The sequence below is a fragment of the Theropithecus gelada genome, chromosome 11, assembly GCF_003255815.1.
Source record: "Theropithecus gelada isolate Dixy chromosome 11, Tgel_1.0, whole genome shotgun sequence".
Classification (NCBI taxonomy): Eukaryota; Metazoa; Chordata; class Mammalia; order Primates; family Cercopithecidae; genus Theropithecus; species Theropithecus gelada.
Genome location: NC_037679.1, coordinates 44,177,610 through 44,202,001, shown reverse-complemented (window position 1 = coordinate 44,202,001; position 24,392 = coordinate 44,177,610). Strand labels below are relative to the sequence as shown.

Below are 24,392 nucleotides of genomic sequence, written 5' to 3'. Positions count from 1 at the left end.
AGAGAGGCAGGAGAGTATGGTGGAGGTAAGAGTCATTTCCTTTACCATGACCCTCTCTATTCGTCTACTAGCTCATTAGATCACCCCTGTCCAATTACGTATTTGAGCACTTACGCAAGTTTAAATTTTCTATTAGCAACTTTTTAAAAACAAAAGAGAATCAAGTACAGTTAATTTTTACAATATATTTTATTTAACCCAACATATCCAAAATATTTCAACGTGTAATCACAAAATTAATTATTAATATCATGGCAAAGAGTTTATATTCTTTCTTTGGACAGTAATTCTTAGAAATCTGTTGTGTGTTTTACACCTGCAGCATATCTCAGGATTAGCTGCATTTCAAGTCCTCAGTAGCCACCTGTAGTTAGTGGTTACTGTATATGACGTGCAGTCACAGATGGGTATCACTGTAAATAGGCTGCATTAAAGTGCTCTAACTTGATAACGAATCGTTTGGAGTTCACTAAAGCTGTCAAAAGTAGAAAAGCTTAAGGAACTCCAACCTTCAACCCCTGTAAAGAAAAAGGAGAGAAATCTACTTTACAAGGTTCATATAAATTATATATTACCAAAAGAAAGAAAGAAAGAAAGAAGGACAGAAAAAGAATGGGTGGAAAGGAGGGAGACAAGAAGGGAAGGAAGGAAGGAAAGAATGGTTTGTGGGGAGCAGTGAGTGACTAACCATCGAATGTCCCTATCTAGCCAAAGCATCTCTTTAAGTTTTGAATGAGCTCCCCAAGGGAGCCTCGAGCTTCTTAGAGCCGTACAGCCATCTCCCGACCCGCGGTCTCTCCCTTTCCTGGAAGTCTGGCCAGGCAGAGAGTGTCCCGGCTCGACCTGAGTTCCCACAGCTGTTTCACCTCCCCCAACAGGAATCCCTGCCTTGAGGCCCCGGCTCACCCTTCAGCAGCGAGATTCCTCGGCTTGGTTGTAAGACAGCGCCCATAGACTCTACACAAAGCGTATCCATGGCAACAGCCAATCCCAAGGAAGAGAGTCCAGTTTTTCCCTACAGGTGCGCCAGAAGGACAAAAAATCTGGATTCTAAATTGAAACGAACGCAGCATTTCAGGGACTGGATGAAGAGCTTACATTTTTTTACAGGTAGATTTTAATATTTAAATACTTTCGGAAAATATTTAATAAAATGAAATTTTGTTATAATTACCCAAGTAGATGTAACCTCACTTTTAAATTGTTTAAATTGTTTCTGAGCTACATATATTTATATTTCAATCTGGTGATTTGCCCATGTATAAGGTGTTCATTCCACAAAACCTTAATCCTGAACAGTGATTTGTGGGACCTAGGAGTATGGAAGAGAAGTCAATGAGTTGTTTGCCTTACATGACAACAGTTTTTTTAAAAAGAAAAAAAAGAAAAGAAAAAAGAAAAAAAATCAATCAATGCCCATCAAAAACCTCTTAACTGAAGGGATGTGGGTGAAAAAATTGAAAAATTATTTTCTGGAGTTATTTTACTGTAAAACTACTGGCAGACAGTATTTCAATATAAAACCTTAATTTCTAAGTTTATGTCATGCTATTTAATGTGGAGCAAATATATAGGGTACAAAATAATATTTTAATTAATAACATATTCTTGACTTTAATTTTCTTTTAAAGTTTGCAAACAAGGCATTAAATTCTAAAAGGAAGTAGCCATAATTGTAAAAGGTATCTGCTATAAAATAAGCTAAAAGCAAATATTTCATTGAGCCTCTGGAAAAAAAAAAAAAAAATAGACTACATTTCCTGGTAACAATAAACTTGAATTGCATCAACATTAGAACTGATAATATAAAGTGAGAAGTTAATAGACTTTCATATTAAAAGCACACATGTTAGTGTCCTTTTCAGGAAAGATAATTTAAACTACACTTGGTTTCAGGTCTAATTAAATCCAGAGCATTTTCATTATCAAACTCCGTGCTCAAATGGAATTTGTTCTTTTTTTTTAAGTTTGGTTTTATTGCCAATTCATAGACTATTGAAATTATCTATGTTTTGTTGTCTTTTTTTTAGAGACAGGGTCTCCCTCTATTGCCCAGACTGGAGTGCAGTGGTACAATTATAGCTCACTGTAGCCTCCAACTCCTGGATTCAAGTGATCCTCCCACTTTGGCCTTCCAAAGCACTGGGATTATAGGTATGAGCTACTGTGTTGGAACCTCAGACTCTTCATTTAAGATAGACTTTCATATTGTGTTGAAGTTCACATGTAAGAATCTTAAGATTAGTTTTATTTTTGATTACAAAAGTATCCATACTTCTAAAAAATAGAAATCCTTTAATAATCAATTTCAAAATTAATTTTGAATAACTAGTTTTCATAATCAAATAATTTTGGAAATAGTGCCTTAGTTCCTTTCCTTCTCAAAACTTACTTTGTCAAATATTGACAGCAAAAAAGAAAAACACTAAGTTTTTCTGAAGACAAATTAATTCATAGTGATAGATCTCTTATATTGCCATGCAATTTTTTACTTTGGAAGAAAAGACAACTTTATCAACTAGTCATAATTTCACTAGAATATTACTAATCAAAAACAAAAGGCAGCAATTATCTAAAACATTTGTAGATTATAAGTAAATTTAACTTGGCACTATTGTTTATCAACCACATAGTATTTAGCAGAAGTCCATTTAAACTGCATTATTCCTAGAAATGGTAACTTCAGATTGAGTATGTTAGTTTGCCTATGACCCTTTAACCTGAGTAGACTTTTGTTTCTTTTGAACCTGTTAACTTCATTTCATTTAAATTTTTAAAAAAAATTGTAGGTGTGGTTGATTTATAGCATATTGGCTCAACAATGCATATTTCCTTTAGAGAGTACATAATAAATATTTGTTGAGAGAATGAAAGAATAAGAGATAAGTGTTTGTTCTTTGTTATCTCACAAGACTAATAATTCCTTTGAAAATATTGAGTAATGAAATCATTTTAGTTTAATAGCATTTTTCAACAACTGCTTTATTCTTCATATGGCAGTGATATAATTTTTATCCCAGAATATCATTGTTGTGTTCAAAATAGCTGCATAGCCTGTATTTCTTTGTTTTATTTTCTTGAGGCATGGTGAGTATTGAGTAAAACTACTTTACTATATAGCTCATAGTACCATATATTGTATTCTTAGACCTCTCATTATCTTGTTCCACTTAAAGTGTGTCTCAAGCCTTCAGATTCTAACTCTCTTTGTGCTCCCTCCCAGCTGGTGTCAGTGACCACCACTTCACACAAAAGTGAGAATTTATCACTTTTCCACAGTTTCCATCCCATTGCCCATCCTCACATGCAAGACTCTTATATAATCTTAGTATTTCTATACTGAGATATGATATAACGAGATTCTAACCATATGATATAATGAGATAACTAACATCTAGCCAGGCACTGGACTAAGTGCTTTACAAACATAATCTCATCTAATTTTCTCTCTCTCTCTCTCTCTCTCTTTCTTTCTTTTTCTTTTTTTCTTTTTTTTTTTTTTTTTACGGAGTCTCGCTCTGTGGCCAGGCTGGAGTGCAGTGGCGTGATCTCGGCTCACTGCAAGCTCCGGCCCCTGGATTCAAACCATTCTCCTGCCTCAGCCCCCCGAGTAGCTGGGACTACAGGCACCCGCCACCATGCCCATGTACTTTTAGTAGAGGCTGGGTTTCACCCTGTTGGCCAGAAAGGTCTCGATTACCTCGTTACCCTCCCGCCTCGGCCTTCCAAAGTGCTGGGATTACAGGCGCCAGCCACCGCGCCCGGCAATCTCATCTGATTTTCACAACGTTCCTTTGAGGCGTGTACAATTGTAATCTGCATTTACAGATGATGACACTGGGGCTTGGGAAAGTTACTGAGAGGGTGGTTTATATCTATGGATTTAAATCTCATCTCTGCCATTTATTAACTGAGCGATCTTTAGCAAGTAATTTTGCATTCCTGATTCTTTCTCTCCTCGTTGGTGATATTGGGGATAACAGCATTTGCAAAATATCGATGATAAAGGCAATCAATTTAAATGAAACATTGTAGAATATGAGATACTGTTCAGAGTTTGATTACATAGTTTCTACAGACTTAAATTCCATCTTTGATTCTTTGGTTATCCCAGTGCTGGCGATTCTACTTCCTACTACATCTCTCATATTGTGATACTGTTTCCATTTCCACAGCCATTTTGCAGTTTAGACCACATTTTTCTCTTGTGAATTAGTGCATTAACTTTATAAATGATCCCCCTATCTTAAGTGTCTTTTCTAATTTGGCTTCCACATTGAGGCCAGAATTATGGCTCCCTATTACCTTCAGGAAAAAAAAAAAAAAAAAAAATCTTTAGTAAAGCATACAAGATTTGTCACAATCTCTACTGAGTCTACTTCTTTAGCTTTGTCTCTCATCTCTTGCCACTCTGATCCATGCCTCCTTACACCTCATTGTAAAGTTTGTGAACATAGTGTCCCCCCGTCTTGAATATTTCCTGTTTCTCTCCCTTTTTTGTCTAAGACCTTAATCCTCCTTCAAGAGTCATCTCAAAATCATCTTCTCTATGAAACTTTCCTATTTCCTTATTTCCTGTTTCCACCTCAACACATAATTCAGAGTCAGCCGCAGGTTTTAATATTTGACTCTTTGACCTTCGCTTGTTCATTTGTGTGTTCCCATCTGTTGGAACTTAGAACATAAAAACAATAACAAGAAGTAATTAGAGTTTATTAAACTAGTAAAAAATAACACTTATAAATAGATTAATTATTGTAAGTTGTCCATTCCTATAGCATCTCTGCTGTTGAACTTTCAACATCAATTAACTAGTCAGGAACTGAACAAAATAAATGCCACACCTGGACCTTATTTAATTAGGTTAGAAACAAATTCTTTGTTTATAGCAAAAGAAAATATAGACCTTTCACACTACAAATATTTAAATAAGAACTACACTTAACTTATTGTGTATCTTTGTGTTGGCACATCATTATTCTCATTGACGTTGTTTCCAGTATGTGGAGCTTATGGCTGAAAAAGCCAACACATGACCATCTCATTTTACCATTCTTTGTAAACATAGTCATAGGCTTCTTTGAATCGTTGCTTGGATGCACAGTTTGTTGTGTTTTAACTTGGTAAACCTTGAACCACAGTTTTGAAATTACCATAAACATCTTCCTTACCACGTTGCCTACCTTTGAGCTTACTAAGTTCTCACCCCTTTTGACTTCTATAAAAGTCGGCTTTAAAAATTCCAAATTCTTAATTGTATCATTTCACTCTCTACTATCAAACCTCTGCCCATTTCCATCTATAGACAATGTATCTTCTCTTCATTCACACCCATGAAATTGGTTCTCTATAAATGACTTTCAAGTCTGTACAGCTATGCTACCCATTTATATGTACTCCATTCACAGTGCTTATGAGACATAACTGACAGATATCCTTTACCACTTCAAATTCTATCATGAAATATTGAATTTTATGAATTTTTCTTCTAAACCATTTTCCCCAATTTTTAAATTTTAAATTTCTAGTGATTACCATTATTCTTTTATTTTCCCATCCTAATGAACAGGAATCTTCCTGATTGTCTTTGATTCTTTTCCACAGTAAAGCATATTAAAGTTTAATCCAAGCTCTCTTTTTTTCCTAATTATCTTTTGTAATTGGCCTTTTCTGATAGGTGGGCATTTTGTTTGGCCCTCACCACCCTATCTATTTTCTTTTCTTTATCCTGGGTACATGGTTGCCTTCAACTGAAGTTGAGTATTGCTGTGGGACCAAGTCTGTGCTGGTGGAATATAAACAGAAGAGAAGTGTACAACTTCAACCTCATTTGCTTAAAAGATGCCTGCCTGAGTTTACTTATCCCCTTTCCTTTCTGTGAGCTATAAAGATGGCACCTGGGGCCAATTTGGAAGCCACATGTTGAATAGGCCAGAGTTAGCTCCAAGTTTCTAAAATGATTTCCTAGAAGCGAACCAATCACCTACTTTGAACTAAGAGATAAATAAAAGTTTATTTCTGTATTTGGGTCCTTTGATAAAGCGTTGCAGCTTGACCCTGCCTAACATGCTAACTATTACCACATCAACACTCAAGTCCATGCCTTCAACATTTCACATCAGAGTTACTACAGAGCTTTCTGGTTCATTAGTCTCCATTCTATTTCTTGTTCACAGACAGGGGCCAAGACCTTGTGCCTGTCTTCTCGTTCAGGCTGTGAGGGAGCTTTCCACATGTGACAGTCAATAGAATTGGAACCAAAAATGTAGATTTATAGCATCTTTGAAATAAACTGAAATAAAAATCAGGCAGTCTTTCCAACTGAGTGTACCATCAAAACATGCCAGGCATTAGAGGAATGAAGGAATAAGACAATAGGATGCAAAGTAGAAAAACCAAATGACAGCAAGACAATTCAAAGCATAGGTAGAAGATATAACCTGTAGTGTCTCCTTAAACAGAGAAGAAGAACACCGGGAGATTTTAGGAGGAAGATGGTTTATGATAAAGTAGGGAGGTACTACATAGACTAATGTAGACGTCTCTTATTTTTCCACTTTTCAAAGCATCCTTCAGTTCAACAAATTGGTTTCTGCCTAATTAGGGACAGACAAATAGCTTTAAAATAATCTTATTAAATCTGCTTCTATTATGTCAATCATGCACTATATATATTAAAACATTGTAAACTACAGTATGTTTAAAAGTATAATGCTAGTTAGAATTAAAACAATGAGAAGAGAAAAGAGAAAATCTGGGAACATAGTCAAGATTAGATTTGAAACTTTCATCTCTACTAAACAGCACCAAAAACCAGTGGAGTAAGTATTGATTTTTCCATGAAAGTTTTAGGAAAATTGGCTATCTGGAAAATAAGTTTTCATGAAAGCTACTTTATATATAAGTTTTATATATATATATATACTGCATACCAAATTAAATTATAGATTAAGTAATTTAATTCATGTATCCATTCATGCATTCAACAAATATATCAAGTACCTACTGTGTGCTAAATCTGGAGGTTATATTGGTATATAAGACATACTCTCGCCACTTAAATATCCCTGACTCTCTGTGGGGAAGAAGACAGGTCAATAAGAAATTTGAAAGGCAACAAATTGGCTTAAGATAAAGATCCCCTGGCCGGGCGCGGTGGCTCAAGCCTGTAATCCCAGCACTTTGGGAGGCCGAGACGGGCGGATCACGAGGTCAGGAGATCAAGACCATCCTGGCTAACATGGTGAAACCCCGTCTCTACTAAAAAAAAAAATACAAAAAACTAGCCGGACGTGGTGGCGGGCGCCTGTAGTCCCAGCTACTCGGGAGGCTGAGGCAGGAGAATGGCGTAAACCCGGGAGGCGGAGCTTGCAGTGAGCTGAGATCCGGCCACTGCACTCCAGCCTGGGCGACAGAGCGAGACTCTGTCTCAAAAAAAAAAAAAAAAAGGAGGATTAAACTTGGAAAAAAAAAAAAAAGATAAAGATCCCCAAACCAACACCTCAGTGAGGAGCTAATATTATTCTGAGAAGGGGCATGCAGAAGTGAGGAAAACTTGCCAGCCAGGGGAACAAGGTATATTAAGACTGGAAAATTTCCTGGCCATCTAATGGTTAGGATTAAAATAAACATTTAAAAATACAATAAAACTGAAAACAAAATATCTTATGCTTTCTGAAACTGCAAGAAGTTCAGTAAGGCTGCTTGACTTGTTATACAACTGTCTTCTTAGTCTTGATTGCCTAGTAAAAGCATTGCAGATATATATTTATTATTTTAAGTACAGATACTGTCTAGTAAAAAGAATGCAGACAATGTACAGTTTCAAGATACCTTCAATATGTTCTTTCATTTAGAGATGGGAGTATGTTATACTGATAACTGATTTGAGAAGAAAAATGTGCAAATATAGAACATAAGTAGGGCGAAATATTTAAAGTTATTGTGTAGAATGTTTATAAAAAAGTTATGGTTGTCTTTTCAGAATCATCAATATCTTGGAAGAAAAAGAATGTTAAGAAATAACAAAACAAAAATTCTTAAGTACTTTCTTAATCTCATTAATGGAGCTTTCATGGTAAGGCTCTTCATAATTACATAGTAAAGAAAATGTAATCTATTGTATAGGCAATTACAAAAAAAATAAGCATTGACTTTCTTTTTTTAGGTTCTTGGACTTTTATTCATGGGATTTGGTGCATGGCTTTTATTAGATAGAAATAATTTTTTAACAGCTTTTGGTATGTATCTATTTTTGTTTATCTCTCAGTGAAACAGACATTCCATTTTAAACAGTTGTATACACAATTTATTCAGCAGGTGGCAGTATTTCTCTGGAATTTATCAAGTGTTGTCTAGCATTCCCTCTGAAAGTCTTCATCAGTTGCAGAGATTTGTTAAAGGATACAAAATTACCGCTAGATAGAAGAAAAAAGTTCTAGTGTTCTATACTACTGTAGGATGACTGTAGTTAACAATAATGTATTACACAGTCACAAATAGCTAGAAGAATATTGATTATTCCCAACACACAAAAATGATACATATTTGAGATGAATGGATATGCTAATTACTCTGATCTGATCACTATAAAAATTGTGAGAATTCAATGCATAGGTAGAAGATATAACTTGTAGTGACTCCTTAAACTGAGAAGAACACTGGGAGATTTTAGGAGGAAGATGGTTTCTCTTTTCTCATTGTTTTAATTCTAACTAGCACTATACTTTTAAACATACTGTAGTTTACAATGCTTTAATGTATATAGCGCATGATTGACATGATAGAAGCAGTTCCTCAATGGCCAATTTCAAGGCGTCAAAGTGAATTCAGTTGGTTTGCAGATTTCCTGAAAATACCACAATTGGCTTTTATGAGCCAATACAAGCTCACTCCAGCACACCACTGCCTACACTGTTCTCCCATAACATCTCCCACATATTTAATTCATTTATCCATCCTTCTTTTTTAAAACAATTATTTGTTAAGCATTTACTGTTCTGCTGTTTGTGCCACAGCACCAAGCATTCAACAGGCAGCCTGTTGACTGGATAAATATATATAATATCTAGCACTGAGGGCTCACAGTCTAGATGGGGAAAACTAAAATATAGTTTGAAAGGGCTCATATTAGCAATAAATTCAGGGTGTATACATCTAACTCACACATATTAGGCTCTAAAGATTTTTGATGAATGAACACATGAATGTTTGAATATACATTAGACATAGATGAAATCTTAGAAAAAATTTTCTTCTGTCATAAAAGACAAGGAGGATAAGGGTAAAGATATCTGAAATTTAAGAAATTCTCTTCATGTCAGAAAAGGAAGAGGGGTTGTTTCTAAAAGTAAGAGCTGGTACATGAGGTCAAAAATTGAGAGACAGAGAAAGAGAGAAAGAGAGACAGAGGGATAGAGAGAGAATCCTGGTGGTCTGGCAACAGCTGCTCAGAAAAACTTTTGGTTGCTGTAATTATTGTTAAATAGAAAATAAAATACCACTTCATATAAAAATACCACTTCATAATAAGTAATTTTGTTCTTTTCACAGATGAAAATAATCACTTCATAGTATCTATTTCTCAAATTTTGATTGGAATGGGGTCTTCTACTGTTCTTTTTTGTCTATTGGGTTATATAGGAATTCACAACGAAATCAGATGGCTTCTAATTGTGGTATGTATTTCACATCAATAGCTTGAATTTTTATCTCAGATTTTTAAGTATCTAAGTTACACAAATGAATAGTGATTTACATTACCATGGCACTGCAGTAGAGTATGTCCTTAGAGCAATTCAAATGAAGCACACCCTCCTCCCTCCAACAAAGTCACTTTTCCAGAAAGGACTTTCTTAGTGAGTTTTCTATGAACCGAATCTGTACCTCAGCACATTCGGACATTTACTTTTCAACACAGAGTCAGTAGGACTCTCTGTCTCCTAGGGTGAACTACAATTCACCAAACTTAAGAATCCGAAGGCTAGAATTAGAATAAAGTGCATTTAAGTCAATGAGCAATGTAGCTTACCAGGGTAAAAGAAACACGATCTATAGTCAGCACATTTTTATCTTTGTGGGCATGGCACGAAGAAAGGTAACTTACGTATGTATGTATTTTGTTATAATTTCAACTTTTATTGTATATTCAGGGTACACGTGAAAGTTTATTACATGGGTATATTGCATGATGCTGAGGTTTGGAGTTCGATTGATCCTGTCACCCAGCTACTGAGTGAGCACAGTAACCAGCAGTTACCTTTTCAACCCTTGCCCCACTCTTTTCCTCCCCTCTTTAATAATAGTGTCTATCATTGCCATGAAAGGTAACTTACAATTGAGATCACAAATTGTTGTTTTTAAAAGAGAACTATAATTACTGAAAGAGGCAGACTGTAGCATCTGGCTTGTGCACTATTTCTCTCAAGGCTTGTAATGTGAAAAGACAAATTATATTCCAGAGTACTGACCTGGACATGAGCCAATGACCATACATGTGGCAGTTATGGATCCCAATTCACATACTCAGATGAAATATAGCCTTTACATTTTTCTCTAAATCAAATTGATTTTAATTTGCAGCCAAGCAGATAGGAAGTTCAGCTGCTGACATTTTGTCCCTTACCAGGAAGAATGCAGAGACACTGAACGTTTATGGAGCACTGAACATCTGGGTGGTCACCCTGGACACTAGTTACCAGTCTACGCCACCTACCACAAACACACTCACTTTCCCAGGTCACAAGGTCCCTTCAGGTGTACCCACTCTGCTCTTTGAAAGGCATGGGTGGCAAAGGTAGGGCTGCTATTCATCCAGTATTTACCAGTACAGGCATACCAGTGAAACCCTTTTGTGAAATATTGGTAAATAACCAGTACCTCAGTTCCATTCCTTCAGTCTTCCTTCCCTGAGACAGTGAGCCTCCCTAGTGACACAGCAATTAGGAGGTACACCTAGCATAGGAATCAGTTGCTACCTATTAATAGTAATTTCTACTATTATTTGAATATTACCCTGGCACAGGCACTTTAGATAGGGACCCTGATTTCTGTCTGGGGTTTTACCACGTTACCAGGGCAGTGCCAGGATTCCAAGGACTATGCTATTGCTCTGAAAACCCACAGACATCCAGATTCCACCTCAAAATCTTTTTAGTCTAAGAAGAGACTTTACTCTCTCCTCTTATTCTCCTCCAAGGCCAACCCTTTCTTCTCAAATCTTATCTTTCTCTCTTTCCAGGATCCTTAGCATAATTTTCTCACTGAGCTTCAGATTTGGGGTATAAAACCCAGGACAGAAATGGCTTGCAAGAAAATCTTGATTTTTTCTTCTTGTCACAAATTTCTATGTAGGCAAAGGAAATGCAGAGTCTACTACTTATACAATGTTACAATGTAGGGGGTAGAGGATAGGAAAGGAAGGGGGAAAGTAGAGGGAGAAAAACAGACATTTCCTAAGTTTCTGCCTCATATAATCCAAATATTAATGGCATCTGAATGAGAAAGCCTGATAGATATCATCATAAGGATACACATGAACATAGGATCTGACAGATTAGGGCCTGGAACCAAGATACCACCATTCCTTCTAGACATTCCATGGAAGGGTACTGCTAATTTGGCCATTGCTACACTCTAAATTTACCAATATTTTTCTGATGAATCTATTTTTCTCTGAACCAAGTTAATTCACACAGTCAACTTATGGGCAAATATTACAGGCCTAAAAGCTAGTCCATGTCTTGGGCCGGGCACAGTGGTTCACGCCTGTAATCCCAGCACTTTGGGAGGCCGAGGCGGGCAGATCATGAAGTCAAGAGATCGAGACCATCCTGGCCAACATGGTGAAACCCCGTCTCTACTAAAAATACAAAAACTTAGCCGGGCATGGTGGCAGGCACCTGTAATCCCAGCTACTTGGGAGGCTGAAGCAGGAGAATCACTTGAACCCGGGAGGCAGAGGTGGCAGTGAGCCGAGATCACTCCATTGCACTCCAGCCTGGGCAAAAACAGCGAAACTCCTTCAAAAAAAAAAAAGCTATTCCATGTCTTAAAGGTGATTTTACATACTCCTACTCTAATCTAAGATGGCTCACACCTGTAATCCCAACAATTTTGGAAGGCCAAGGTGGGCAGATCACCTGAGGTCAGAAGTTGGAGACCAGCCCAGCCACCATGGTGAAACCCCGTCTCTACTAAAAACACAAAAATCAGCCTGGCGTGGTGCTGGGCACGGGTAATCCCAGCTACTAGGGAGGCTGAGGCACGAGAATCGCTTGAACCCAGGAGGCGAAGGTTGCCGTGAGCAGAGATTGCGTCACTGCACTCCAGCCTGGGCCACAGAGCAGACTCCATCTCAAAAAACTAAAAAGGTTTGATACAATTTTTCCTGCTGTTCCCAATCCCTTATTAGTATAAGATTAAGTGAGATATTGCATGTAGAAGTTAAAAATCTAAACATCTAAATAGATGTAAAGAGCACGTTTTTGTCTCTGAATTATTTTTCTCTGAAACTAGGAAACATAACTTATGCCAAGAAGAAAATTTTGGTCTGATATTTTAAGGTATTAAATGTATAAAATATGTGTAATTAAATAATTTTTATCTCTGTGAGGGCCAAGTAAAAAGTAAATAAATAATACAGTAAGTCATTAGTACTTATATTTTGCCTAGTAAATTCTCAGACCGCTTACTTTTAAAATTATTATGAATTCTAAATCTTTTTTTTTCTTTTTTCTTTTTTTTGAGATGGAATCTCGCTCTGTCGCTAGGTTGGAGTGCAGTAGCACGATCTCGGCTCACTGCAACCTCCGCCTTCCAGCTTCAAGCGATTCCCCTGCCTCAGATTCCCAAGTAGCTGGAATTACAGGTGCGAGCCACCATGCCCGCCTAATTTTTGTATTTTTAGTAGAGACAGGATTTTACTATGTGGGCCAGGCTGGTCTTGAACTCCTGACCTGAAGGAATCTGCCCGCCTAGGCCTCCCAAAGTGCCGGGATTACAGCCGTGAGCCACAGCACCCAGCTGAATTCTAAATCTTATATATTAATATGTGCTGTGTAAAAGTTGCTGATACCAGCAGGAAATCACTTTTGTCAGACCCAGACAAAATACAGCCAGGAAAGTCTAAAGGAGAGGAGGCTCATGCTACGTGTCTGAAATAAATAGTGTTTCTAAGGACTTTCTGAAAACTCCCAGCTGGAAACTGTCTTCAGTCATCTCCTGCTTTTATAATGTTTATGACTTGATATTCCTTAGGACTGCAGTAATTCAGATAAGATGTTCTTGGAGGAGCACTTGACCAGTCATGGCATCTGTACCAGTGAACTGGCAACAACTCTGGCTTTGAATCTTTAGAACCAATAAACTCTGTTTCTAAGCAGTTTATGTAAATCTCACACTTTTTGCTACTAAATACTTCTCTCTACCCTCTCCTCACAGAATGAACTGGTAGTTTACCATTTCATGCAATCTGGACTATAAATCTTTATTTCTTATTCTTAAATAACTCAACATATTTAGAGATAATTTTCTTCTGTGCCTTTTTTTAGGTTGACAATAGCTATGAAGAAGACTAAAGTGGCTGTATATATTTTTTTTAATTAAACAGTCTAATAAATATAAAAAATTATTTTATTTGGTTTGGATACAAGTATTTTTAATTTTCAAGAAATAGCCCAAATGTATGTAGAATTAAGTTTATTATTGCAGTTGCTTTTGTTATACTTTCTGCATGGGTTTAAATAGTACATCAGAAATTTAGTGAGTCTTTAGTTTCAGCAAAATAATGTGAGGTGAAGATAATTAAATTCACCCTATAATAGTTTTATAACTGAATTAAGATGGCATCATTGACAACTCTATTGGACCAAGGTGCTCATTAATTACTATCACTTCTGCCGGGCGCGGTGACTCAAGCCTGTAATCCCAGCACTTTGGGAGGCCGAGACGGGCGGATCACAAGGTCAGGAGATCGAGACCATCCTGGCTAACACGGTGAAACCCCGTCTCTACTAAAAAATACAAAAAACTAGCTGGGCGAGGTGGCTGTCGCCTGTAGTCCCAGCTACACGGGAGGCTGAGGCAGGAGAATGGCGTAAACCTGGGAGGCGGAGCTTGCAGTGAGCTGAGATCCGGCCACTGCACTCCAGCCCGGGCGACAGAGCAAGACTCCGTCTCAAAAAAAAAAAATAATAATAATAATAATTACTATCACTTCTTTCTGTCTTGCTCTTACCCAAATGTTCATTTGTTTTTTGCTTTGCCTTGCTATTTCCCTAATTTCATTCATATTTGTAAAGGCAGGAAGCCTCCGCAATACCCATATATGCTTTATGGTTGCATATTTCCAATGGTGTGTGTTTTCCTATTATTTGAGCATACAAAATATATATTAGTAGCATAGTCATCATCTCTATTTTTCTTTTGTTTTAGTATGCAGTATTGATAACATGGGTCTTTGGTGTTCAGGTTGTACTTTCAGCATTCATCTTCACAAAGAAAGAGGAGGTATGGAAAGTAAATCCTTATCAATACATCCTGTTATTTGAAGTTTAAAGGAAATTGGATACCTTAGAGTATTGAGACCATTGATCCTATATTAAAAGCCAAAGGTAAATTTATTTAGGGGAAAATAATATTCAATGAAAGTACTACAGTATAGGAAGGGGCCAGGAGTCAGATTGAAAAGGGTAGATAGGGGAACTTGCCTTTAACTCCATTTACATATGATTAGAAAGTAGCTTTAAATATCAAACAGTATTGAGGAAGAGGAGGTGGTACTGAGATTTAGAAGTTCAAATTTTTACCTTCTCCTCCTACCAACTCTGGCTACCACTACTGACCCAATCACTGTATTATATTTTTGCAAAGAAACAAATTTAGACTCCAACTAACTTGAAATTTAGCAATTTCACTTAAACAAGACATACTGAATAATTCCTGTATTTTCCACAGGTAGAGTGATGAGTGATTAAATTAATTAGAGCAAGATTTAGGTTTATCAAATTTAGTTCAAAACAGCATATAATAAGCCTGGAAAAACTTGTGGTCAACAAAACTTACCTGTTACAACCTACAGTTACTTTTCATCCTTTAAGACATTTCAGTATTTCAGTTCAGTCAAGGTCTGTCTTGTATCATGGGAGATTAATTGTCCTATAGTAAGATGAATATGTACTTGAAGTTATACAGATATGGATATGATTAAGGATCAACAACCTGCTTTACAGCTCTGAGCCTATGTCCTCATCTGTAAAATATAATTAATACTTACCTACGTTACAGAGTTGTCATTAACTGACAATGTGTCAAATTTCAGTTGTAAAGTAGCTACTCAAGAGTTCTCTTCCCTCATCTTAATTAACCTTGAGGGATCTCTTGATTAACTTATATGGTTCCTAGATTTTCTTTATATCTATCTATACTCCTCTGTAATGGCCAAAGTTCAAAAAAATACCTTTCCTGTATGACACCATTGCCCTCCAACTTCATTCTTTACTGGACAGCTCATCATCCAGTGCCTACTGTTAATGGCCTGGCATTTAGAGCTAAAATTACTTTTCTCCACATCTAAAATGTGTGTGTGTGTGTGTATGGGAGTTTTAAAGGTAAGTTGGCTGCAGCAGTTAAGTTTTGGAAAGCTGTTTTGCTGGCAAAACACCAAATCCCAGTCTATCATCCTCAAACTTTTCAACCTCATGATAGAACATAAATATGACACATAAGAGCTATCAACATGTAAATATAGTTTATCAGTCACCCATATTTGCTTCAATGTTATGCATAGACTCCTGTATCTCTCTATATATTAGAAATAAGAACTGATTAATAACTACCGTGTGCTAGAAACTGTGATAAACACTATAGCCATTGTATTATTAATCCTCATAGCAACCCCTAGAGATGCACCACAAGTCCTACTTTATAGAAGAGAAAACTGAAGATTTGAGATTAGAAATGCTTGTTAAAGTATTTCATGGCCAAATGACAGAGCCTAGACTCAAATACTCATTAGCTGACCCCAGAGCTAACAACTTTGTTTACATCAATTTGTGTTCTGCATTCAAACTGGATTAAGTTCTTAAGAGCCTCTAAATCTTTTATGTCATTTACAGTACCTAACTCAGTGTGGAAGATACACTAGGCCTTTAATAGATGCTTACCAAACTGAGTAAGCATAAAGGAATTTTATTTATACGTTAGTCACATAGGTTACATATGAAAGTACTTATGTATGAAGTTGTCATTTATATGCACTCTGGATTTCCCAAATAATGCTTTAGAAACAAAACAAGGCCATAAGTTTCACCCCACACACACTGCCAACAGCACTATATATTTTATTTATTCTAAATAAAAATTAACAGAGTATAAAATAGATTTACTTTCTCCTTTTCATTATTCTAATCTTCTTAAATGTATTAAAATACAGATACATAAGTAACTAAGTAAGATTTTAGTTTACATGCCTTTTATAATTATTGTGATATTCCCACCAGTTACTTAGTTTTTATTGTCAAAGACAGCATAATTCAGTAAAAATCATTAGACTAGTACTCAAATGATCATATTTAAAGTCTCCTTGTAAACAAAAGTAAATAATTAAATTCTCTGAGTGTCTGTATTCCCATTCATAAAATGATAATAATATCTTTTCTTCCTACCTTTTGGTATTATTGAGGACCAAATTAGTAATTTGTTATAAAAAATTATATAAATTTGTAAATGCTTAAGTTACTACAACAATCATTCTACCTTTGCATTACCTTGATTTTGAAATTGCAGAGTTTTGTTTATCCCCATCCAAATCTGATCATTTTTGTGTTAGTATTGTAGGAGAGAAAAAGTTATATACCTCATCCATCACAAGGTTCTTGGCCGAGATCCCTATAACAAAAGACAAACTAACAAACAAAAAGCATAACAAATTTACTTAACCAAAAAATAAAGACTCAAAGATCCAAGGAAATCTGTTTTTGTGGATAGTTATGTGAAAGTGTGATTGGAGACAAAAGCATATAATCTAATGGTAATAAACTGGGAGAAATTTAGCAAAGCCTGTCTGTTCAGATGCTTCTTGGCTTCTGCGTATAGGACAGGACCACTCTGGAATGAGGATCTTCTGCTATACCTTCAGAGAAAATGGGTCAGATAATTCTTTTTTTTTTTTTTTTTTTTTTTTTTTTTTGAGATGGAGTCTCACTCTGTCGCCCAGGCTGGAGTGCAATGGTGCATCTCAGCTCACTGCAACCTCTGCCTCCCGAGTTCAAGCGATTCTCCCGCCTCAGCCTCCCGAGTAGCTGGGACTACAGGCATGCACCACCACGCCCAACTAGTTTTTGTATTTTTGGTAGAGACGGGGTTTCACCATGTTTGCAAGGATTGTCTCGATCTCTTGACCTCATGATACGCCCGCCTCAGCCTCCCAAAGTGCTGGGATTACAGGTGTGAGCCACCACGCCCGGCCAGTGAGAATTCTTTTATGACCTGCCTCATGGAAGAAAGGCAGGAGAAGGTCAGAAAGTGACCTTCCTGCTTCTGCAGTTTTCTCAATTTCCTTGAGCTTAAAATACTCAGCATACAAAGGTGCTATATTTTGGAGTGTTGTATTCTGAGGCCTGATAGTATTACAAAAGGATAATATTTAAAATTTAAAAATCATAATTTTTGTGGAAATATGCAGATTTCAGAAGTCAATTATTTTATTTGACATCTTAATTAATGAGGGAACCAGTACGATATAAAAATTAATTCAAAGGAGAATCCAAAGAGGACATTTACATAGGCCATCACTTAATAGATGCAAAACAGGTTTGGAGAGAGAAGGAATGAAATATACCTTCACCGAGAAAAATGTACATTTGTCTGACCAAGTATAATTTGCATAACCATAGTTTTCAACAACTTCTAAAGTTGTAAAATAAATTATAAATCATGAAAAGCACAGTACAGACCTTCACAGAATCAAGGAATGTTGAAGTTTGCCAGAAAAAGCCTAGTGTCCATTGAAAAGACACTCAACAAACTTTTTTAGCGTATTTAAAAGACTTTTACAGTGTTTTTCCTGAGAGTTTGAGAAGAAATTTCCCTCAGATATGCATGAGAATAGCACATTACTTCTTCCTTAATTGTAAAATGAGCCTAATATAGTCTTCCTATAGATTACAAATTGAAAAGCCATATGCTTTGATACCCACTGAAATTGTTAAAAAGTTATTTTAAAAAGAAATAAACAGAAAACAGAAAAGTGATATTGAATACTCTCTTCATGATGGTACTCTTGAGGAACCATCAATTTCTATGAAATTTTTATGGATACATTTCTATGAAATTTTCATTTTTAATACAATTTTCTACAGGTTCAGCAACTATGGCATGACGAAATTGATTCTGTCATTTCTGAGTATGGATCTAAAGATAAGCCTGAAGATATAACCAAGTGGACTATTCTGAACGCTTTACAGAAAACAGTAAGATGAAATTAACTAAAATATTAGATGTCAGTGTTGATCACTGTGGGACAGAAGAGAGAATAGGTCAGGGCAGGGGGTGGGGCAGAGGAATAAGAGTTTATTGTATTTCTTTCAAACAAACTGGGCAAAAAGGGCAATTCTCCCCACTTACAAATCTTGAGTTATATCCACCTTTTGTAACTCCTGTGTTAATTGATGTGCATTTTAACTTGGTTTCACCTGGAAAAGTGTTGCTGGTCTTTTGCCAACTGGGGTAGTCTATCCTGCTGCACCTGATGGGAGATAAGTCTAAGCAGTAGCCTCTGCTGGCAGCATGGTGGTTACCCTTTGAGTCTGAATACCAGGATGGCCGTGCAGTAGCTTTGTGGTTCTGGACAAGTAACCCTCTTAAACTCATAGTTCCACATTCGTAAAATGAGCATACTAACCCCTACCTCTGGTTGGCAGGAATAAATGAAGTAATATATAGAATATATAGAAAGGCGTGGATCCAGGGCATAAATGCAACTAATACCTTTTAGCTAATTTTTTAAGATTATTATTTCATAGTGCAGGTTTTTTCCGGATAGGTGCAGTGGAAGGGTAAGAGAAGGGTATTGTTGGCCAAATGGTTTACAGAAATAGATCAGCACCTGGAATATAGTAAGTGCCCAATTAAAAAAATAGCAAACATTTACATAGTCCCAGACTTGTCTGTAAGTGCTTTGCATATATTAGCTAATTCAATCCTCCCAACCCTATAACATAGGAACCGTTATCCTCATTTTATAGATGAAAAACTGAGAAATTTAGTAATTTAATGAGGATTGCACATCTAATAAGTGGCAGAGCCAAGATTCAAACCCACACAATCTGACACTAGATTCTGTACTCTTTACTGATATATTATATGCCTCACATAAAAAATAGTTATTTTTAGTACATATGGTAATGGAAATAAATTTTAAGATAATCGAAATGTAATTACAAATACTTTTACTCATCGTCGTCTTCTCTTATGTATATGATCCGTACATGTGTTGTATTTTCAGACTGCATAACAACCTACAGTAGAGGAGTGAACCTTTCTATGGTCAGAAAATGATGAGGAAACAATTCTGTATATCATATCACTACTATTAGTGAAATTCCAGCTGTCAGTTCCTAGCCATTACTATAACTGAGATAATATACGTAGATTTGTTTGTTTAAGCTAACTTTCAGTAACCTAACTCTCAATCACTATTTTAGTTATCAGCATTTCCTGGAATTGTGCAAAGATTGTTGGTATATATTGCAAACATAGGCAGTACTAATGTTATTTTCCATAAAAGTTTAGAAAGCAATTACTTCACCTTTCTCTTATTTCCTAAGTGACAAATATGTAAACTGATTCTTTCATATCCTCCTAACTCTGCTTGATAGGATTCCAGAATCAGCACTGCAAATGAGAATTTCTTAAAAGTTGGATCATTTTATGACTATTTTTACTATCCTCTTTTGGTTCTTTATGGTAATTTTCACACAATACAAAATTGAAAGTTAACATCTCACATTAATCCTAGAAAAGCAGATATTACCCTGAATCTCCTTTTAGGTATACCAAACATGTATGACTGCATATGCTTTAAATACAAAGAGAACTGCTATAGTTAGGAGCAAGATATGGCTCGGGTGATTGCTTTATATTATGGCCCTAAGCATCATTTATATGTAAGCATATCAAGTATATCTTCTATCCTGGATAAAATTCAGATGTAATAATTCTATCCAATCACAAGTCACTAATGTGAGCAGAAATCTTTTGCTATGGTTAACAACAATAATAGCGGAAACAAAGTAATGAATTAAATAAACACAAATATACTTATTTATTTAATTCATTACATATTCATGGGGAAAAATTAATGAGTTATCTTCACAAAAACCACTTCAATATTAATCTCATATAATTAACTGCATTTTGAACATTTTATGGTAAAATTCATACAAGCTTTTTCCTAGTTACAGTGTTGTGGCCAACATAATTACACAGACTGGATAAAGAATAAGAACAAAGAAAATTCAGGACAGGTGCCATGTTCTTGCACAAAGTCTACTTTAAGAAAATGGTTTTGTGATGAGCCATTGAATGCAACTTACCTCGAGGTAAAGATAAATCTAGGCTTCTCCAAGTATGTATAGTATTTTGTTTGTTTATTTTGCAAGTCAATTTAGAATTCTGAGCAAATTTTGATATAAAAGTAATGTTGTTGATGGTGGCTACATTCCTAATCTACTTCCCTAAGTTGAACACGTAGTTAGGTAAATTGTAGTGTTATTTCCAGTGTATAATACATAAAGTAAATAAACTTCCTGGAAGTATATGATTTATGTATTCTTGGAACTTGGGATATCATCAGTCTTTCTCCCCAGCCTTCCTTGAGAAGTCCTGCAGAAAGAGGAGGCACTTTTGTCAAAGCCTTGGTGCATAAGATTGGAAAGGGAGCTATAACACCAGGAGTGAAAGGATAGGCAAAATCTGAAGGGAGTGGACCCCAGCAATGACGGGTTGAAGTAAGTGTGGCAGAAGCAAGAGTAAAGGGTTCTCTGGAGCAACTGTGATTTACAGGTGTGGGACATTAATAACTAGATGTTTATATCCCAAGAACTGCTAAAGTTTACATATTAAGCTTATTCTAATCTTAAGATATATTGTTTCAATTGCATAATTAATTCATAAATAAATGGAACATTACATTTTTTTAAAAAAAGCATCTACTCTTTGGGAAATAACCATTTTAGGTGGTGGTATATATAGTAGTTGCCCCTATCTGCAGTTTCACATTCTGAGAGTTCAACCATTGAAAATATTAAGTGGAAAATTCCAGAAATAAACAATCATAAGTTTTAAATTGCACACTGTTCTGAGTAGTATGATGAAATCTTGTGTCTTCCTGCCCTGTCCCTCCTGGGACATGAGTCATCCCTTTGTCCAGTGTATTCACAGTGTGGATGCTACCCACCCTTAGTCACTTAGTAGTCATCTTCATTATCAGAATGACGGTTGAGGTATCACAGTGCCTGTGTTCAAGAACCCTTAATTTACTTAATGATGACTCCAAAGTGTAAGAATAGTAATGCTGGCATATTGTTATAATTGTTCTATTTTATTATTAGTTATTGTTGATAATCTCTTGTGCTTAATTTATAAATTAAACTCTATTATATATATGTTTCTATAGGAAAAAAACGTAATATATTTAGAGTTTGATACTGTCTGTGGTTTCAGGCCTCCACTGGGGGAATTTCTGGTGGGTAAGTGGGGAAATTACTCTATCCCGATGAATTACAGTAGTCTGCAGAAGAGAAAATCTCTTTCCAAAATGTAAAAAAATTCTGATTTTAATTACATGATAACATCTTAGCACCTTTAAAATTAGCAACTAAAGGCCGGGCGCGGTGGCTCAAGCCTGTAATCCCAGCACTTTGGGAGGCCGAGACGGGCGGATCACGAGGTCAGGAGTTCGAGACCATCCTGGCTAACACGGTGAAACCCCGTCTCTACTAAAAAATACGAAAAACTAGCCGGGCGAGGTGGCAGGCGCCTGTAGTCCCGGCTACTCGGGAGGCTGAGGCAGGAGAATGGCGTAAAAACCCGGGAGGCGGAGCTTGCAGTGAGCTGAGATCCGGCCACTGCACTCCAGCCTGGGTGACACAGCGAGACTCCGTCTCAAAAAAAAATAAAAATAAAAATAAATAAAATAAAATAAAATAAAATTAGCAACTGAGATGTCCTGCTGCCATACAAAGCTTTCCGGACTAAAAAGTCCAGTCTCCAGTTAGCTATTGACTTACTATTTAGACTTTGGTAAATTACTAATCTCTGTTTACCTTTTGTTTTTTGTAAAGATTTACATATAAGATCATTTCCATTTCCATGTCAATGTGAATAACTTCTTTTCCTTAGGGTTGTGAAAATAAAATCAGTACATGGTATAATGTTAATGCGTTAACCTTAATTGGAATTAACTTTGGACTTTTAACTTCAGAGGTAAGCTTTTGTTCATATGTTAAAAAATGAAAAATATTAAGTATAAACTGTACAGAATAAACTGCAGAGCAATCAGGTGGAGACCTAATCAGATAAGTTCATATAATAGAGCCAGGACTTTGAGGCTTTTTACATCCAAGAGTTGTATAGGTGATCCCTTAATCAGCCAGGTGGGGGGAGCCTATTAGTAAGTGGTCATCCTGGAGGTAGTGATTTTATTACTTTGAGATATCTAGTACCTATTTATATTTTTATCTTTCTTTATATACACACACACACACACACACACACATAGATATATAGATGTATAGATATCTTTACATGTATATATATGTTCATATATTGGCAATAAGAGCATCATGTTGGGCAGTCTGCAAGTTGGCAGACTTCTGAAATCTAGGCAGATGTTTGACTTTAGTGAGATCCACTATTCACTCACATATTCATTAATTCAATGTATTTGGAGGGAGGGGGGCATTTACTATGTGTCACGTACTATAGTAAATGTCGAATATACAGTGAGATACAAAATAGACAAATTCCATGACCTAAAGGGGTCAACTGCAGAATTAGGTTTCAGAAACAAGACACTATTCTCCAGTCTCAGTGAAGACTATTGAGAATAAGTGCAGCCGGCGGGGCGCGGTGGCTCACGCCTGTAATCCCAGCACTTTGGGAGGCCGAGGTGGGCAGATCACGAGGTCAGGAGATGGAGAGCATCCTGGCTAACACGGTGAAACCCCGTCTCTACTAAAAATACAAAAACTTAGCCAGGCATGGTGGTGGGTGTCTGTAGTCCCAGATACTTAGGAGGCTGAGGCAGGAGAATGGTGTGAACCCGGGAGGCGGAGCTTGCAGTGAGCCGAAATCCAGCCACTGCACTCCAGCCTGGGAGACAGCAAGACTCCGTCTCAATTAAAAAAAAAAAAAAAAAAAAAAAAAAGAATAAGTGCAGCCTATGGATTCAAAGAAACTGTGAGAGCAAATATAGTGTTATAATGAGGACTATGCCACTAAAACAAATACATAATGCATTTTTTGAAAGATAGGATAAGGATTTTGCATTTGACTTTGCATTGATCTATGAAGCCCCCCATCTAAGTTTTCATCTCTTCCATTGGTAACAATTTTAGTCTCAGAATGGTAGTAAACCAAGACATTCTTTATACACATTAATATCATTGTTTTTAAATGTTTATTCTCTATCACGTTCATGCTGGAATATTTTAAGACAAAAATGGAGAGGATAATATCCCCACTGCATTTTATCTTCTACCCTTTACAAACCACCTTTCATTGTCTATAACAAAAAGAAGCAGTTTTGTAGATTTAATGATATAGTTAGAAAGCTATCAAACAACAACAACAAGAAAACCATCAGCAGTTTGTCAAGGCATCTAGCTCAGTGATAGCTAATGTAATTAAAACCTAAACGTTTTTCCTTATTCTCCTCTATACATGAACTTGCTAACAGGTGGGTAATTCTTGAAGACTCATTTTGCAGACTTCCTATTCACAACTGTATGTACCTTATTCTGAAATTTTCTCACCGGTTTTGATCCCTTTTCCCTTTACAATATGCATTTTGCTGACTATATAGTGTTAACTTTATAAATTACTCTTATCATTGATTAAATTTTGATCTCTTCTTGTTCCCTTTTCTTCCAGGTTTTCCAAGTCTCATTAACAGTTTGTTTCTTCAGACACATCAAGAATATAATCCATGCAGAAACGTGACCTTTGGATTTCAATTTGTTCAGAAGAAACAACCAGTTAATTCTTAAAATAATCACATTATATTATTTTATTCCAAAAATGTTTTGAATTTTATTAAATAACAGATCTATTCAAATTATTGATTATATAATACCGAATTACTGATTATAATAAAACATTCATGAAATTAT

At 36.1% G+C, this 24,392-nt stretch overlaps 2 protein-coding genes across 3 annotated transcripts in view; one reads left to right on the top strand and one right to left on the bottom strand.

Moving 5' to 3' along the window:
• LRRIQ1 (leucine rich repeats and IQ motif containing 1) overlaps positions 1 to 1,000 on the bottom strand; it is a 209,838-nt gene extending 208,838 nt beyond the window's left edge. Inside the window, exon 1 of one of the 2 annotated variants that reach the window (XM_025402587.1) lies at positions 907 to 1,000. The gene's annotated coding sequence lies outside the window, so the exon portion shown is untranslated. The remainder of the gene's footprint in view (positions 1 to 906) is intronic. The other variant, XM_025402586.1, reaches the window with a different exon arrangement.
• Positions 1,001 to 1,036: 36 nt separating this feature from the next.
• On the top strand, positions 1,037 to 24,392 carry TSPAN19 (tetraspanin 19). Its single transcript, XM_025403208.1, has 9 exons — positions 1,037 to 1,110; positions 7,985 to 8,077; positions 8,168 to 8,240; positions 9,553 to 9,677; positions 14,434 to 14,508; positions 18,360 to 18,470; positions 20,457 to 20,600; positions 22,402 to 22,485; positions 24,154 to 24,392. The coding sequence occupies exons 2-9, from the start codon at positions 8,012 to 8,014 to the stop codon at positions 24,220 to 24,222; spliced, it is 747 nt and encodes a 248-aa protein (XP_025258993.1). The 5' UTR covers positions 1,037 to 1,110; positions 7,985 to 8,011; the 3' UTR covers positions 24,223 to 24,392.

What these genes read in the sequence shown, in the direction of transcription:
- TSPAN19 (XM_025403208.1), top strand. Translation starts at nt 8,012, where the DNA reads ATGTTAAGAAATAACAAAACAAAAATTCTTAAGTACTTTCTTAATCTC. An exon ending in TCTTCACAAAGAAAGAGGAG is followed by an intron (nt 14,509 to 18,359) that starts GTATGGAAAGTA and finishes AATTTTCTACAG; the next exon opens with GTTCAGCAACTATGGCATGA. An exon ending in TGAATGCAACTTACCTCGAG is followed by an intron (nt 20,601 to 22,401) that starts GTAAAGATAAAT and finishes TCTTTTCCTTAG; the next exon opens with GGTTGTGAAAATAAAATCAG.